This window comes from Athene cunicularia, assembly GCF_003259725.1.
Source record: "Athene cunicularia isolate RWA chromosome 4 unlocalized genomic scaffold, athCun1 chr4_part1, whole genome shotgun sequence".
Classification (NCBI taxonomy): Eukaryota; Metazoa; Chordata; class Aves; order Strigiformes; family Strigidae; genus Athene; species Athene cunicularia.
In genome coordinates, this window is record NW_020799098.1 from 17635086 (window position 1) to 17651731 (window position 16646).

The 16646-nt window shown below is 35.2% G+C and overlaps 1 protein-coding gene across 2 annotated transcripts in view; it reads left to right on the plus strand.

Moving 5' to 3' along the window:
- Positions 1-16646, plus strand: part of SLIT2 (slit guidance ligand 2) — a 262728-nt gene that overhangs the window by 159861 nt on the left and 86221 nt on the right. Inside the window, exons 6-10 of one of the 2 annotated variants that reach the window (XM_026846673.1) lie at positions 4969-5040; positions 8965-9036; positions 11739-11902; positions 12434-12445; positions 14204-14342. In XM_026846673.1, the coding sequence (XP_026702474.1) occupies positions 4969-5040; positions 8965-9036; positions 11739-11902; positions 12434-12445; positions 14204-14342 (459 nt within the window). Of the gene's footprint in view, positions 1-4713; positions 5041-8964; positions 9037-11738; positions 11903-12433; positions 12446-14203; positions 14343-16646 lie in introns of those variants that run through there. The other variant, XM_026846674.1, reaches the window with a different exon arrangement.

Genomic DNA, 16646 nt, shown 5'->3' on the forward strand with positions numbered 1-16646 from the left:
TAGAAGATTATTATGATCTGAGTTGATAAGCTGTTGTAGGAAATCTTGGATTCATTTTTATCTTTAAACTTTATTTGGCTGTGTCAAGAAAAATGCAAAGTTATTGAGGATGTAATGCAAGTTTTGGAGGATTTAAACTTTAAAGAAAATCAGTTTATGCTTCTGTTCAATGTTGAAGTCTCAAGAAATAGTTGATCTCTCAGGAACCTTTAGGCCCTATTGTATCAACACTACTTTGGAAAGTCAGACTGCTTCTGCTTTACTAAACAGGGAGGCATAATGATGTTGCAGAGACTTGCAAGGAGGTTTGTTGATATGTAAAATAACCAAGTAAAAATGGTTCTACAGATAAAGCTTTTCTAATTAATATTTTAATAAACCACTCTGACAGAATTTTCATGGGATATGTGCTTAATATGGCTTCCATGCTAGAACAAGAATATATTTGCACACTATTTTCTAGTAATCTTGATACTGTTTGTCATCTGTTTCTTAAACTGCATTATTTCTGGGAAGTCATACTGATGTGATAGTATCTTTGCATCAGATAATATTGATTGTTCATTCTGTGCTCATCCTCCTTTTCATGGAATTCTTCTGTTTCATTTTGACCTTTTTTTTTTTTTTTTTTTTTTTTTTTTTCCTCCTGGAATATACTTGTAGGTTTAGCCAAGTAGAGTCCCAGACAATTTAGAGGGTATAGAGTAACTGAACTATAGCTCTGTTCTGCCTTTTCTTCTAATTTATTCAGCAAGTATACCTTACTTGGAATACTTACTTATGTCTTACTTGGAAGACTTGCAAGTCTTGCTTTTTAATTTTGGGATAAAAGAAAAAGGTTAATAATTTGTCATATTATGTATATTAGGAAAAAATTATTCATTCAAAATGTTTTACAGGGAAAATTTAGCAAATAATGCAATGAATTACATTAGCAAAATAAACGGCAAGTAGAAAAAAACCCACTTGACTTCCAAATGAAGGAGTAATCACAATAAATAGTAATAGTCATGGGAAACAAGCAGTTCTCTGAAGTTTGATAGAGAGTTAGAATAAATTCCTAGATGTTTTGTTACATCTTTCTTAAGTAATGCCTCTGCTATTATTGATTCCTCCTGAAATTGAGAAGGGAATTGAGAAATAGGAAACAAGTCCATTCTGTTGTAAAAAATATGAGACATTAAAAACAGTGACTGTTTCCAAAAATGGTATTACAGTGATAAATATCGTGCACTCCGCTCTTTTCCTAAGGAAAAAAATTTAATTATATTAAATCCAGCATACCATGTGCTAAAACTAGAAATTTTCCTAAACGTTTTACTGGGGAGAAAGCTACCATAGGGATCTAGAAAGTCTTCTAACTTTTCTGATGACTTTTTAAACTATGCTTACCATTAGGTTGATACACGAGGAGAATATAATAGTTGCTGAACAAAGGAGAATTAGGTAAAGCTTCACGGTATCTCTCTTGCATGGGACCACAGTGTCCTCAAGCTGTGAAGAGCGGAGGAGTAAAGCTGACAGACTGACTGAAATTGTCCCAACTTTTGACACAGCCTCTAGGAGTGAGTAAAGGAGGTTTCTTCTGTCAGAGTCAGATAACATTTTTTTTCTGTATGAGGATAGTAGTTTTGAAATGTATGCAACATCTTCTGTTAGTCATTAAATGCTTTTCTTGTGGGATAAAAAGGTATTTATTTGTCATTATATGGTAGACAACATATTCTAAAAGGGAAGAAAATATGTTACCAACATGTTTCTGCAATGTAAGATGTATCAGCAAAAGCAATATATAAAAATACCCAACTCTTAAAACAGACATTTTCTTACTAATTAAATGCTTTTTATTTAGTTCTTACAAGTTCTTATAGCTGAACTCACATAAACAACATTTTAAGTAGCAGTGGATTAGTAAGTACATGAAATACATAGGCGATGCTAAAGATATGGGTGTAAAACCTAATTAATTCTCTGCAACAACGGAAAAATTTGAATGTGACAGCTGTTGTTCAGCATTTTGTGAGCTTCATAGGAATGGCACTGCTGAAGGTAATCAGCTGCTTTCTGGAAGGGGGAGTAGAAAGGAGTAGTGACTTTCCAAATGGAGGGAAAGATCCCACACAGAAAAGACCCAACATGGAGATAGGGTGAGGGGGAGGATAATGAAGAGAGACTGGGGTGAGGGGATGGATGAGGATGGGCCAGAGTTGCTGCTCCATATTTGATCAACTTCTGTTCTCAGGGTGTTTTAATAATTTGAAAAGAGGGAAAGAAGCTCTTGGGGGGAAAAAAAGCGCTTTCTAAAATGGAGTTAGGATTATTGCTATGCTCAATAATTTAATGGTGAAAACAGTTTCATTATAGTATTGTAGATTTTTATGTGTTGTTTTGAAAGTAATTATGCTAAAAACAAATGATAAAAAATAAAATTAGAGAAGTACACACTTTTATTCTTTAGTATTCTTGCTTATGTCTTAAGTCATAGCGCTCTCACAACTTGCTATCAGGAACCAGCCTTATCCAAAAAAATTGAGACTGCTTCAGTATATCTGCTAGAGACATCATAACTTAATGATATGCTGGTTGTGAAATATTGTCTAACTTTCTGTTTGGTTTATATATGCAGTGGATATATTTATCTTAACACAAATACCATGAATTGCTATTCAAGCCAGGCACAGTCTTCAACATCGTGTACCTTTCATTGCTTTAAAAAAATATATCATGCCAATTGTTCCTCGTTGTGTTTGTCTGATCCTTTTATATCATGGCTGTAACTGATGGAAGATCATCTATTATATAAAGACAGTAGTATCTTTCAAAGATAATATTTTATAAAACTAGGAGATACTTCTCCTCTCCCACCTGCAAAATTCCCTTCCCCCAAACCGAAACCAGCTAATTAGTTCAGTGCAAACAAAGTAATCTTTCTGGTAAGAAGATTTGAATGAAAACAACTCACCCTTCACTAAGGTAGTGGTCATGGTGACTCATTAAAGGAAGGAGTCCAAAAGTTTTCGGGTGAACCACAACTGCTTCCAGTCTAGTGGAAGAAATCTGCCTTTCAGTTTGTGTAGGACAAGATTTGCTCAAGTGCTTTCTCTACTGTTAAAAGATTTTCCTTTGTGTATAATATGGATGATTTAGAAGAAGCTGTGTCAGCGCTGATTTATACATTGACAGCTAAGGATAATAAGATATGGGCAAACATACAGCTCACCCTTTTACACATTAACCTGCAGACTGCATTAGGCAAATTTGATGGCATTAAAAGATTTTTCCAATTTGTCTGGAAACAATTTCTCTTTTGTATTGTGTCAAGGGTAACATTTCATGCCATTGTACTAATTTAAATAGCTTTGATAAATTGTTCGAGAGGTTAGAGAATTGTACTGTGTATATATTTTACCTCTTTAAAATAAAAAGGCTATTAACTTAATTGTTAAATGAAATTCATTAGTAAAAATTGAACAAGCCTGAGAAAGTAGGCTGAAATATTCCAACACTGCAGCAGTGGTGCTGTAACGTTGCACCAAAATGATTAAAGATCATATTCAAGAAATGATAGTTTGCATTTAGCTTTCAGTACAAAGAAACACACTATTACAGTTATAAGAATATTTTATTTTGGTGTAGTAATAATTAAGAAGGAAAATATGCATGAAACTAGAAGAACTTCATAGAACTTGGTACGTTACATACAAGAGTGGGTGTGATGATTTATTAATAAAGTAAAACGTTATCATAGATTCAGAAGAATCACAGGAAATACTTTACTAAAAGCCTCATTAGCCCTGCTAGCTAATATATAATTAAAGACAGAAGGGCAGAGTTCATTTGTATTTTGTTCATTTTCTTAGTATTGTTCACACATACTTACTCATATATTACCTGACACTGACAAATTACCAGCTTGGAGAAGATCTTCTGGTTGTTTAAAGTGGAGTTTGTGTCCTCTTTGCTTTGCGAGTCATGCCCTGAAGTGTGTATGACATTTGGCAGTATTTATAGGAAAAGCTTTTGTCAGCAGAGAAACTGGGATTTTGTATTTGCATGGTTGTTAATTTCAGCAGACTTTTTTAATTGGGCAGTATGTACTGTATCAATGTTTTGAATTGAAAAGGTAATATTATTCTTCAGCGAAATGAATGTAAATTTTTCATAACTTAATACTTAAAGATTAATAATGTATGGGATGGATTGCTGAGTTTTATGTCCAGAATTCAAGTGCTCCGTTACAACATCCTATCTGCATATAATTGCAGAGAGTACCAAGTGCCTAGAAAATAAAATAATGAAGGTTACAGCCGAAATACTAGTTTCATTTGGAGCAGAATTAAAGGAGATAAGTAACCAAGTATGTAAATACTTTGGCCACTATTGTTTCTACATATAGAAATATTCTAGAAGGTAATTATTCTAAATCCCACACACACACCCCTGCACCTCCCACCAGGTCCAGGCGTGCACGCACACAGACAGACAGACCCCTAAAAGTGGTGTCTTTCATCGGCCCCTGCCGCGGTGTGTGGAATTAACATGCAGCTGGGCTGCTCTGATAAATGGATTCTGTTAGGTCACCGAGGGGATGCGTGTGACATTAAGTGATTTACCGTCCTTTACCTTAATGAAATTGTTTCAGCAAGATGACGCTGAGAGCTTTTAATGGATAGCTTTTCTTGATGTAATGAAATTGCATTCCTTTGGCATTTAATATAAGGTGCAGTTATTATTTACTGGAGCTTTCCCAGCACTGCTGTTTTGCGCAGACAGTTCAGAACAAAAAGGGATTTCTGTGGCAGCATCCAGGCCAGCATGCTGTGTGACAGTCTCAAGCGTACAAGCGTATTTGCGGGAGGGTTTCAGTTAGCGTGGCCTAGCTCTGACGGCCCTTCAGGAGGCTTTCTTTGCACCTAACATTGCCAACGTTCGTCTCCCTTACAAATACCTTCCTAATCTGTTTAACAGGCAACTGGATTACAACCAGATCAGCTGTATTGAAGATGGGGCATTTAGGGCTCTGCGTGACCTGGAAGTGCTGTAAGTATTCACGTATCTCTTACTTGTAGCAAGAGCTCAGTATCTGGGGAGTACTAATGTAGAAGCTTATCTGCAAACTGCAGCCTAGTGTCAGGACGGTCTTGTGAAAAGATGTCTTAAAATAATCCACTGCAATGTGCTGTATAATGGTAAAAGATATGGAAAGGCAGAGATATTCCTTTACTCTGAAAGACAGCCATTGAAATTAAAAAAAAAAAAAACAAAAACAAAAAACAACCACCACAAACACACACACACACACATGGAAGATACTGTAAAAAAAGAATATTTTTCCTTTTAAACTGGGGGTGGCGTTATTAATGAATCCAATTAATTTTGTAAGTTATCCATCACTGTTGAAGTGCTGAACATTTTCAGGATCGCCTTTGTTGTATACTCTGACATCAATTTGATCTTTCAGACTTAGTTTAATAAACAATATACTTTAAATAATTGACTATCTGGATGTTTTCCAAAGAGGCATTTTTCTATCAAACACTACTGTTAATGTGTTAAGATGTTTAACATGTCCACTTAATCTGCTTTTTTCTAACATTTTAAATTTTATGTGCATACATATGCATATGTGTAGAAGAATGTCTTTTTTATGTCACTGAAAAGGTTAGAATTGCAATACTTTCTCTTGCATACTTTTTCTCACTGTCTTAAAGTGGCCATCAGTGAGGTTAAAGGTAATGAAATTATCATCAGTGACCCCTGACCTGAAAATAGTTACTGTAACGAGCAAAGTGCCTCAGTTTTCAAAGAATCTGAGGCACAGGAAACATTCCTGAAGTATTTGCTCTGTCAGTCAAAATGCCACATTTTTTCTTGACTTTCTACATTAAGAGAAGTGAAAGACTTTGTGTATTAGTGAGTGAGTTCATAGTAGTTTGCATCACACTTGCTAAATCACAACAACTTGAGGGAGGTAAGAGAGGGGCATTTTGTAGTGGGTTTTGTGGGGTATTTTTAAGATTCTGAAGTAAAGAAGCTTCTCTGGTGATAGTGTCTATATGTCCAAGAAACAAAAGAATATGTGAGCTGCCAGGGGTAAAGCTTTTTATTATTAAGCAATAGTTGGTCTTATGAGTGAATGAATCTGACAGTTAAATTTGAAATTTTTTATTTTTTTTTTTCTTTAACTTTGTAATCATAGAATAACAAGCCTATTGTTAACTTTCTGGTACAAAGCCATGTAAAATGTAGTGTAGGTCCAGTATTACATCTAATAGTAAAGTTGATGAATTCTTGGTTATCTCTCAGTAAACCTGATGTTCAGAGAGATTTTTATCTTTGGAACTCATACATATGACTGTACAACTTTTCCAGTGATGGCTTAATCTACTTATTATGGTTGTTAATACAAGCCTTTCTGTAAAGTGAAATTGTTAAATGTGTTCTAAAAAGGTCATCCTTGCAAGTTGAAGTCAGTAGTAAAATTTCCACATTATTTTCAATGAATGCAAAAAAGGAAAAAACCTGTTAAAATGTCTGCTGAAAAAGTAGATAGTTAAAATTTTTGTGAATGAATATACATAGAATATTTGTTCAAACATTGTTCAAAGATACAACTAAATGTTCACTATCTTTAATTATGTTAGGTGAGAAGCAACCATGTAAAGATAAAGTTTTTCCAAAATTGAGAGAGGTATTTCAAACATTAGTGAAGATTTTGTATCTAATTCACCTTCCTTTCGAATATGGCTTAAAGAATGAAAGATATGTAGATCAGACCATATTGTATATGCACTGAGTAGCAAATAAGACTACATATTTTGTTTTCATTTGGAGTTAATTATTCTACCTAAGCACAAAATGTGTATATTACTTCAAACTACAAGTATGTGATGAAGCTTTTAAATAGGCTGCTGTCCTGTTTACTGACAGTTTGAATGTTTACCAAAGTAACTGCTCTTATATATTGGTTAAATAATTGCACAATCTTAGAGCCTATTAGTGTTAAAGATACAAAATCGACCTGAAATCTGGACAAATCTGAAACACAAAAGTAATTACAGTTACAACCCACCATGTGAATTTCTGTGAAATTTAATTTTTCTTTTTTCTCTTTTTTTTTTTTTTTTTTTAAGAGAAAATCTGCTGTACTGGGGAATCAAACTATAGGAAAATATATAGTGCTGTCATTAAAAAAAAAATTATCTGAGAAATGAAATAAATGTCTTTCAGTCATCCCACTTTTTTCAATAGTATGTAACACTTAGGTAAAAGTATTGAGACAACTTTTTTTTTTAATTACATCTCTTTAATGAAATAAAATGTTTTCATCGTTAGATAGAAATAGTTACAAAAATTATTTAATTATTTATGTATGCCTTATATCTACTCCTGATACTTTTCTCTACCCTTGCAAAAATAAATTAAAAGCTCATATATACAAAATGTCAAAGCAAACATCAGACATCTGAAATTAAAAATTAAAACATTTGTGGATACACCTTATTTAAACAACTAACAGCTATACAAATAGGTACTGATTTCCATTTACTTCATTGAAAAAATATGATTTTAAAACCTTTTAAGAAGTTATGCAGGAAGAACTATGGGAACTGTAATTTACCATGTGGACATTGTAAGAAAATCCTGGCAAGATTTACTTATTGTCATTTATTCTTTAAGACACCTTTTGCAGATATACCCACTTGGCCATTTTTTGTTGTTTCATTTTTGTTCTGTTTTGAAAAAGGGCATGATTTACCCTTTTTCTTCTTCTTTTGATTATGCTCCTCTTTGTTTATGTAGCCCTAAGAGCACACAGGGGAGATCCCTTGTGCACAGTGAAGAAAACACTTAGGATGTCGAATGAGTAAGCACACAAAGGTAAAATACAGCACATTGCACCAGTAATTAATCGCTTGGTTAATGCAGAGGTGTATAGCCTGATTCTGTTTGGAGTGCTGTGAATTTACCTTTCTGTGTTTCAGGATCAGAGAGTACTTAAAAATTTATTCAAAATGAGCACAATTTTTTTTTTTTTTTTTTTTAAAAGAAAAAAGGACAAAGTAAAACATTGTATTTCAAAATGGAAAAAAGGTTTGGTCAGTGGGAACTATTATTTATTAGTGCCATAACCATATGTTTAAAATCCCAGAGCACATTATTCTGCTCAAATGAGTAATCTCTGAGGCAAAACTGTAAATTCTATTGCTTATTTCCTTATTCCAGAGTCAAGCTTGTTTGCATTTGATTTGCAGCCTGAAGACAATATTTAACCCCAGGATTGTTCATAAGTTTTGTTATCTTTACAAACTACACTTACAGAGTATGATGGGTCTGTGCTAGCCAACAATTGGCTAAGATTTGTTCCTAGTTCCTATCTCAAATTCCAGGCACCTTGTCTAAAATTTAAATTATTAGTTTGCTAAAGTATTAGAATTCCTGACTCCTTCCCTTGTATAACAGAAACTCTTATTGTTCATGCAGCTCTGGATCATCTATAGCAACTCTGTTCCATATTAAACCTAATTGCAACCCAGAGTTAATATTTTCCTAATATTCTTGAAAAAACAGGCAGATCTTGTATTTTTTTACAGAAAATACAGACTCTTGGAAGCTAGAAAGAGAAACTAGAGTCCTAGAATCAAGGCTTTTTCTCCAAGAACTCTCTTTACATCAGAATTACAAGCTTAGCTTGAATGCCATAGATCTTCTCAACATTGGTGGAATGTCTGTTTGACTGAATCACAGGTTACTGGGACCTCAAATTACTTAGGATTATTAGTGGAATGGTGTTTTATCAGGAATTGAACAGGGAGGAAAAGTATATCTAAAAGCCTGTTTTTTTTCCCGATACCCATCCCTAAAAAGAGTACACCATGATCTTTATTAGCTAAGTCTTTTTCAAAAGTGTAATAAACGTGACGTGGCTCTAATATGTTAATATGCTTCTTCTTGACTTTGCAGCACTCTCAACAATAACAACATCACTCGACTGTCTGTGGCAAGTTTCAACCACATGCCCAAACTCAGAACATTGTAAGTAGTCCCAGTGAAACTGGCTGCCATTTTTATCAGTCCAGTATATCATTTTTACCTCTATCAAATTTTGTCAGTGGTCTATAAATATGTGTACAGGCAAAGAAAGCATAAGCTCAATTAAAAAAGTATTGAAGCTGACAAGTGTGAAGTCTGTGCGTGTATGGCACCTAATTCTGTAAGGTAGAGCTAACAAGTGACCCCAAGGCTGATACTGGGACTCAGGACATAGAGAAGCAGTTGTATCCTTTTCCATCAGCTTTTTTTAGGATGTGGGATGAAAATGGTTTCATGGCCTTTTCTCAGCTGAGTTTTTCATAATGCTTTATTCAGTCACAGAAGAGCTTTACCTTTTAATAAAAAAGATGAAGGCAGGGGGGATTCTCTTTTATATGTTACAGCTGTATAGAGAAAGAAATTGATGGGTTTTGAAAGTCAAAAATTTGTTTTACTTTGAGCTATTGAATGGGTCACATTTCATTTAGGAATGTGGAAGAATCTTTGATTGGCTGTCAGATGTGATAAATGGGAAATCTTTATGCTTTTATTACTGTACTGCTAGCAGACCTAATTAAACTAAACTGGCTTTCCAACATTCTTTGTAACATAAAATTATAGCATCATCCGGTAGTGCTATTATAATTAAAGTTGTGTCAGCATTTACAATAAGGTCCCCATTTTTAGAGGTTATGACTTTCACAGAACACTTTGGGCTTCTAAAACAAAACATAGTGAAAAGACTATATGCAAGCGACACAGTTTGGGAATATTTCTTTTGTATGTTTATACTGAACCGAGAATAAATGTATATTATGTTCAGTGGCAAAACCAAAGTACATCAAGGTATCAATGTCCTGAGGCCCTGAGACTCTCTTTCTAACAGATTTTCCAGTAAAATGGGATTAAAAAATGAATGGGATGCTTCTATCAGACTTCAACAGTAGGTCTTACTGTTAAAGAACTACTTTTACAAAGAACCTGTCATTTTTCTTTTACGCATGTTGGGTTGTACAACTGTTTTAAAATCACTAGGGCTATTCACTTGAGTTAACATACCTTTTGTAACTCAAGAAACTTCACACAGGTGAGTAGTTCTGTTGATTTCATAACAGAATAGTAATTATTCTTGCTTGGACAAGTATAAGAGCATGTAAAAAGTGCTGATCATGGGCTTTTGGTGGCCTCAGTTACATTTTGAGAATGGAATTTCATTCCATTCTTTTGGGTCTGAGACTTGAAAACATGGATGTCTGTACCCCTCTCAAACACAGTTTATATTCTGAACCAAAAATTACAGTGAATCAAATTAGCAACATTCATGTTTCCAGTGGGGTAATTTAACTTTTAAAAAATTATTTTAGAAACAAAAGAAAATGGACTCACAGAGTCCTAGATTATAGCTGTAACATCCCATTTGCAGTCAGAATACGCTTGTATAACCATATTGATTTCAACGGCATTAGTTCTGATTTGCAATGGTGTTCTTGCCTACAGCTGGCCACAGATTGTACTGAATGAGTGTGCTGTGTTGTGAGTTATATTTGCAAAGCATCCACCCAAGAATTAGTACAGGGAAATATGTTGCCTTTGATTTCTAGTCATTTATGGGGAAGAAAAAAATGAGTTAGTGGAAATCTTTTGTTTATGTTGGTTACACATTTCATGTTGCTTAACAGATTTTATTTTTTTTTTAAATGGATTAATGAGACATCTTGTCTAAATTCTGATTTTCTTGCACTTCCTTTCCAGTTAGTTAATATTGAGCACATCAGCTAAAAAGGACCAAAATGACATTACTCAGTTCTGGATGATTCTGAGTAAGGATTTGATTTATAGCTATGGACATCCTTTTCTGTAGTTTGAGAAAATGTAAGAGCCAGAGAAAAGTAATTTACTTAATTTAGTGAATATATTTGCCTGATATTTTATCAATGGCAAAGTGCTTTTTGCCACTTGGCAAGGAGCCATGGTCTTGTGTTGGACCCTGCCAACAGAGAGGCGACTTACTTAATTCCATCGCTTGCTGCCATTTGGTCTTTTAATTTCAGACATTGTTTAGAACATAGATCCCTAGGAGCCAAAAGCAGCTAATCCCCCTTTCTGTGATTAAACAAAAAGAGAGGAAATCAGAAAAAGGATGTGGAAAAGGGTGTTTTATATTGAGTTATTACTCTGTCTTGTTCAACAGAAAATGAATATGACCTGTTAAAGGGATTTTGCAGGCTGTTTCTATAGAGACTAATAATGGCCAGACTTACAGATATATCTAATTGGAAACCAAATCTTTTATTAACTCTTTTTTTCTGACAGTATATTATCACTGTAGAGCAATTTACTTGAGACATTTTTGTCTTACTCACTATTTGTAGAGATCTGGACTAATGAGTCCCATGGCAGCTTTCAAGCTCTTGTATATTTATTTCTTTCTTTCAGACAAGAGAAAAGAAAGTACAGATAGGTTACGTTATTAGGAAGCCTTTTTTTCCTTCCAATTAATTAGACAACAAATAAAATGTAGTTTTCCTCATAGTATATTTTGATTTATTAGGATTTAACTCCCAGACTTTCAATGAAAGATACAAAACCTAGATTCCTCATTAACGATATTTATTAATAAATCATCATAGCTTCTTGCTGAAGGGGGGGGTTTGGAATTTTCTGTTTGTTCTTCCTAATTTATTGACGTGATTCCTTCCATGCAGTCGTCTTCACTCCAACAACCTCTACTGTGATTGCCACCTGGCCTGGCTGTCTGACTGGCTGCGGCAGCGGCCGCGCGTCGGCCTCTACACGCAGTGCATGGGGCCATCCCACCTCCGGGGGCACAACGTAGCCGAGGTCCAGAAACGGGAGTTTGTCTGCAGTGGTAAGGGAAACAGATTTGTTCACAGAGTCCTGTTTAAAAATACACCTACTGACAGCACACTGGTGGATGCTAGTACTGCATGTTGGCTTTTGCCAACTTTTGCATAATGCAAGCATTAATGTTTATTAAATATTAAATTAATCATTTTTATCACTATTTGTATCTTGTGTGGGGGTGCTTCTGTCCTTAGAAATTTTGTGAAAATGCTGCATTCACATAGATTATTTGGCTTTCTAAAAGTATAATTATGAGGGAGAGGTGCAGAAAATGAAATAAAAGGTGCACTGACTGAGAACATAAGCCTTTAGTAATAAGGAATTACTCTCTTTTAACTTTTACTGGTTGTTGCTTTTTCTTGTTGTTATTTTCTCAGTTTAAATAAATATTCTGAATCCCTAAGTAACTTTCTGAATGTAATTGGTATGCCTTAGTGCATCACGTTATTTTCTGATATGAAATGAAATGACTAACAGTTTGTGACTAATCACATTTTCTCTATTCAATTTTTTTTCCTTTATTCATATCTCCTAGATGAGGAAGAAGGCAAGTTTATCTTTCTTATGTAAATATTTTTAGACTCAGACTGAAAATTTTCTGAAAACTTTTACTGTTTCAATTTACCTCAAAAACATTAAAAAGAAGCTGGAATATAGCTATCTGTCTTTTCATCAGGGTTGTTTCTACTGGTTGATTTTCTGCAGACCTCCAGAAACCTATTGCCAAATATGCCAAAATTTGCACAGATCTATGCTTTTAAAAGAATTTTATGGAGAGCACAATGTTTTGTCCTTATTAAACAGCCTCTGACATCAAAGTTTAAGGTACTGCCATCTTCACCTGGCAAATGCTAACATTATTCTTGCCATTAAGTCTGCCTTTATGTACACCTAAAAAGGCTCCTGACAAGATCACTTCACTAATCTTATTTATAAATGGTATGGCTGCAGAGCCCAAGTTTCAAGAACAGTTTTATAACTTGCTCATTATAATGCTAATTTTGAGGAAAGAGAATAACCATGTTTTCTCCCTGGATCGCTGTATTTTTGCTTAATAAAGTCAGGTGAAATACATCCTGCCTGTTAGTATAAAAAGAGTAGTATATGTTATTAGTTTTGGCAGCTGTTTGTACTTTTGTACCACATACATAAATGTGAAATCAGATTATTATATTGTAAACTACTATCTCAGAAGACTAACCTTTTCAGTAATTTAAGACTTGAGATGTTGTTGTTTGAAGTTGTAAATAGGAACAGCACTGACTACAACTTACATTACCAAGGTACCCTTCCTATGTTAATATATGACAGTAAATATAGTGAGAGAGATCTTATATTAAGTGGTTTCATAGTTAAGGTTGTTTTTTTTTTTTTTCCCTGAGAATTTCAAAACAGTCTCTAGCTTTTTTTACCTTAATAAAAAAAGAAAGAAAAAGAGGGCTTCTTGCATTTCTCATCCCTTTGTTCCTTTCTGTATCATTACAGAACAACAATTCTGTGTATCATTAAATCAATACAAGAATGAGTGCATTAATATATTATAAAATGTTCAATCTGTCTATTTGCAGGAAAATATAATCAGTTGTTTACTTTTTATAACGTACCTAAATATGAAGTGATTATGTTTAAATGCAGTTATAAATGTTGAGTTTAACATACGGTACAAGAATGGAGTGAAGGTCGGTGAAAGTTGTGTAAATTGGCCACCTGAGTTAGAAAGAATGGTAGACTGTGGGAAGGAAGTGGTCTGCTGAGCTAACAGAGACCGAGAGTATGAGCTGTGAAATCAAAGCCTTTATTTATCTTTGTGTGACTGAACGAAAACAACATAACTCCAAAATCATCTGTAAGCAATATATAACTGAAGGATTTTCAGAACAGAACATAACTAGCAGGACACCTTCAGTTTTTGTAGCAAGGGTCATTCATTTCTGTTGACATTCATTTTTAGTGCTACACAAAATTCTGAAAACTAAATCAGTAATTAGTTTTTAAAAGCACAGAATAAATAAAATATACCTGAAAAACGGATCTCACTTAGTCTTCATTAACAAGATGATTTTGAATGCAAGTTGCCAAAGAAGTTGAAAAATGATGTAATGCTAGCACAGTAGTTTAACTATAGCACACTGTTAACTGGGTATTTAAATTGATGCAATCCAAAAGTATTGATAGGCTACAATGTTTAATTTAGAAGTTCTGCCTCTAAATTTTTCCAAGAGTGTAAAATGTGATGTTTTGAGGTAAATGGGACTACTGTTTGACAGTTTAGTGCAATTTTAGGAGAAACTCTTTTCCTTTGCAGGTCACCAATCCTTCATGGCCCCATCCTGCAGTGTCTTGCATTGCCCTACAGCATGCACCTGTAGTAACAACATTGTGGACTGTCGTGGGAAAGGCCTCACTGAAATCCCAACAAACCTTCCAGAAACCATTACTGAAATGTGCGTAATCCGACTTCTTTTTGATGAACTTGCAGAGAACAGTTTTCTCCTAAGTATTCAATTTGTTATTCATGCATTATATAGGGTAGAAATTTTGGAATACACATTCAAATTCAAATATGAAAGGAATATGAAGGTATATGAAAATATTTGAGGCCTTTATGTTCTCTAATGAGTTAATTTTGTATGTACTACTCACAATCCATAGTTAAAACTGTATTCTGAGTTGGTTTTAAAAGAGTTCAGGAGTACTTACTTTTCTGCAAGTGTGTGGCTTTTCACTGCATGCTATAAACCCTGTTGCCTTCAGGGTTGCTTGCTGTGCTAGTTTTGGCTGGGTTAATTTTCTGCATAGTAGCTAGTATGGGACTGTGTTTTGGATTTGTGCTGAAAAGTGTTAGTAACACACTGGTTTAGTTACTGCTGAGCCATGCTTACACAGAGTCAAGGCCTTTTCTGCTTCTCACCCCAGCGAGTAGGCTGGGGGTGCACAAGAAATTAGGAGGGGACACAGCTGGGACAGCTGACCCCAACTGACCAAAGGGATATCCCAGACTGTATGACATCATTCTCAGCATATAAAGCTGGGGGAAGCAGGACAAAGTGGGGGAAGGTTTTGGAGTGATGGCATTTTGTCTTCCCAAGTAACCATTACATGTGAGGGAGCCCTGCTTTCCTGGAGGTGGCTGAACACCTGCCTGTCAATGGGAAGTGGTGAAGGAATTTCTTATTTTGCTTTGTTAGCACACACAGCTTTTGCTTTACTTATTAAACTGTCTTTATCTCAACCCATGAGTTTTCTCACTTTTAGCCTTCTGATTCTCTCCCCCATCCCATCGTCGGGACAGTGAGCAGGTGGCTGTGTGGGGCTGAGCTGTTCAGATCTACTGCATTTTAGTTTACTGGGGTTAAGCCATGACATTCACTTTCAATCACTTTATTCAACAGACCCTATTAGAGAAATGTATCTTTGCATGAAAGATCAGCAGCCTGTATCACCCATAATAAGTATTCTGCTAAAGTTGTATCCTCAGAGGGTTATCTGACAAAGCAAAAATAAGGTGATTGAAAGGGATCTGTGGTATAGTCATCATGTTAATACCATGTACCCATGGGTGGAAGAGCATGCATGCCGATAAGGTTGTGTGACATATCATACACTGCAGAAACATTTACAAAAAGTACAACCATGTCCTGACTGTAGAGCAGAGTTGTAGCAAAGGTGCTATAGGGCCTGCAGGCTTCAAGAGCAATGTGGCTGAGAGGTTGTGTGGGCAAAAGTTACTGCTGTGTTGTCTTCTGTGCAGGGGAGGAACAAAAGCCAAAACTGAGCTTGCTGACAAGATGGGCAGGGACTTTGTAGCATGAGCATCTTTCTATTCTGGGGGTGGTGAAGGCAGTGTTTTGGAAGGGAAGCTGGGAGTTCCCTTTAGGGAAATAATGGGAAAGTAGCTGTGCTAGCAACTTGGTAAGGAGCGTCTGGCTAGAAGTAAATGAGTTGGAGAGAGTATTCAGAATAAAAAGCTTGTGGGCACCTTGATGATGTAAGATGATAAGAATTTTGGATAAGGAAGGTGAGAGGAACAGATATCTGAAGTGAAAGAGGTTCCCTGACCATACATCCTGTTGTACATGAGATCTTCTTGAAAGTTTGAAAACAGGCTTCCACAATGAGATATTAAAAGGTAAAGTAGAATTTATAAATTTTAAGGCAATCTCATGACTTGTTGATATTTGACCTGTATTTTTAAACTTCACAGAATTAGAAGTACCATGGTTTCTTCTTAGGACATGAATAATAATCATGTCTGCTAGTTCATTATTACTGATGTTAAGACCGACCTGTCTGATCCTACCTGACCCAGTTCAGTCATTCAGGCATATAGTGCAAATACTTCTACCTTTCACTGCTCTCAGAAAAATCCCTCTGCTTGCAAATAAAGTGACTACTTCAGAAAATCCATGCACAGTGCCTGGGAAGGCTGCAGTCTCTTTTAATTAATTAGTGAATTGTATACTGGCTTTTTTACTTGCATATGTGCATCTGTGTGCACAGAGAAGGAGGAAAAGTATTTCAAGAAAGAAGTAGGGAGTATGTCTCAAACATTTTCCACTGTACTTCTGCTGCTAACCGCTGGAGCTAACCACTGAATGGTGATTACAGACACTGAAGACTGACTTTTGCATCACTGTCTCCTAGACCTGGGTAGTTTAGTGGGGGAACATACTGTTAATACCTATACTTCCTTGATACATTCAGTACTAGAGATTGCAAGGGTGTTCCTAAATCTTTATTTTAAGGGT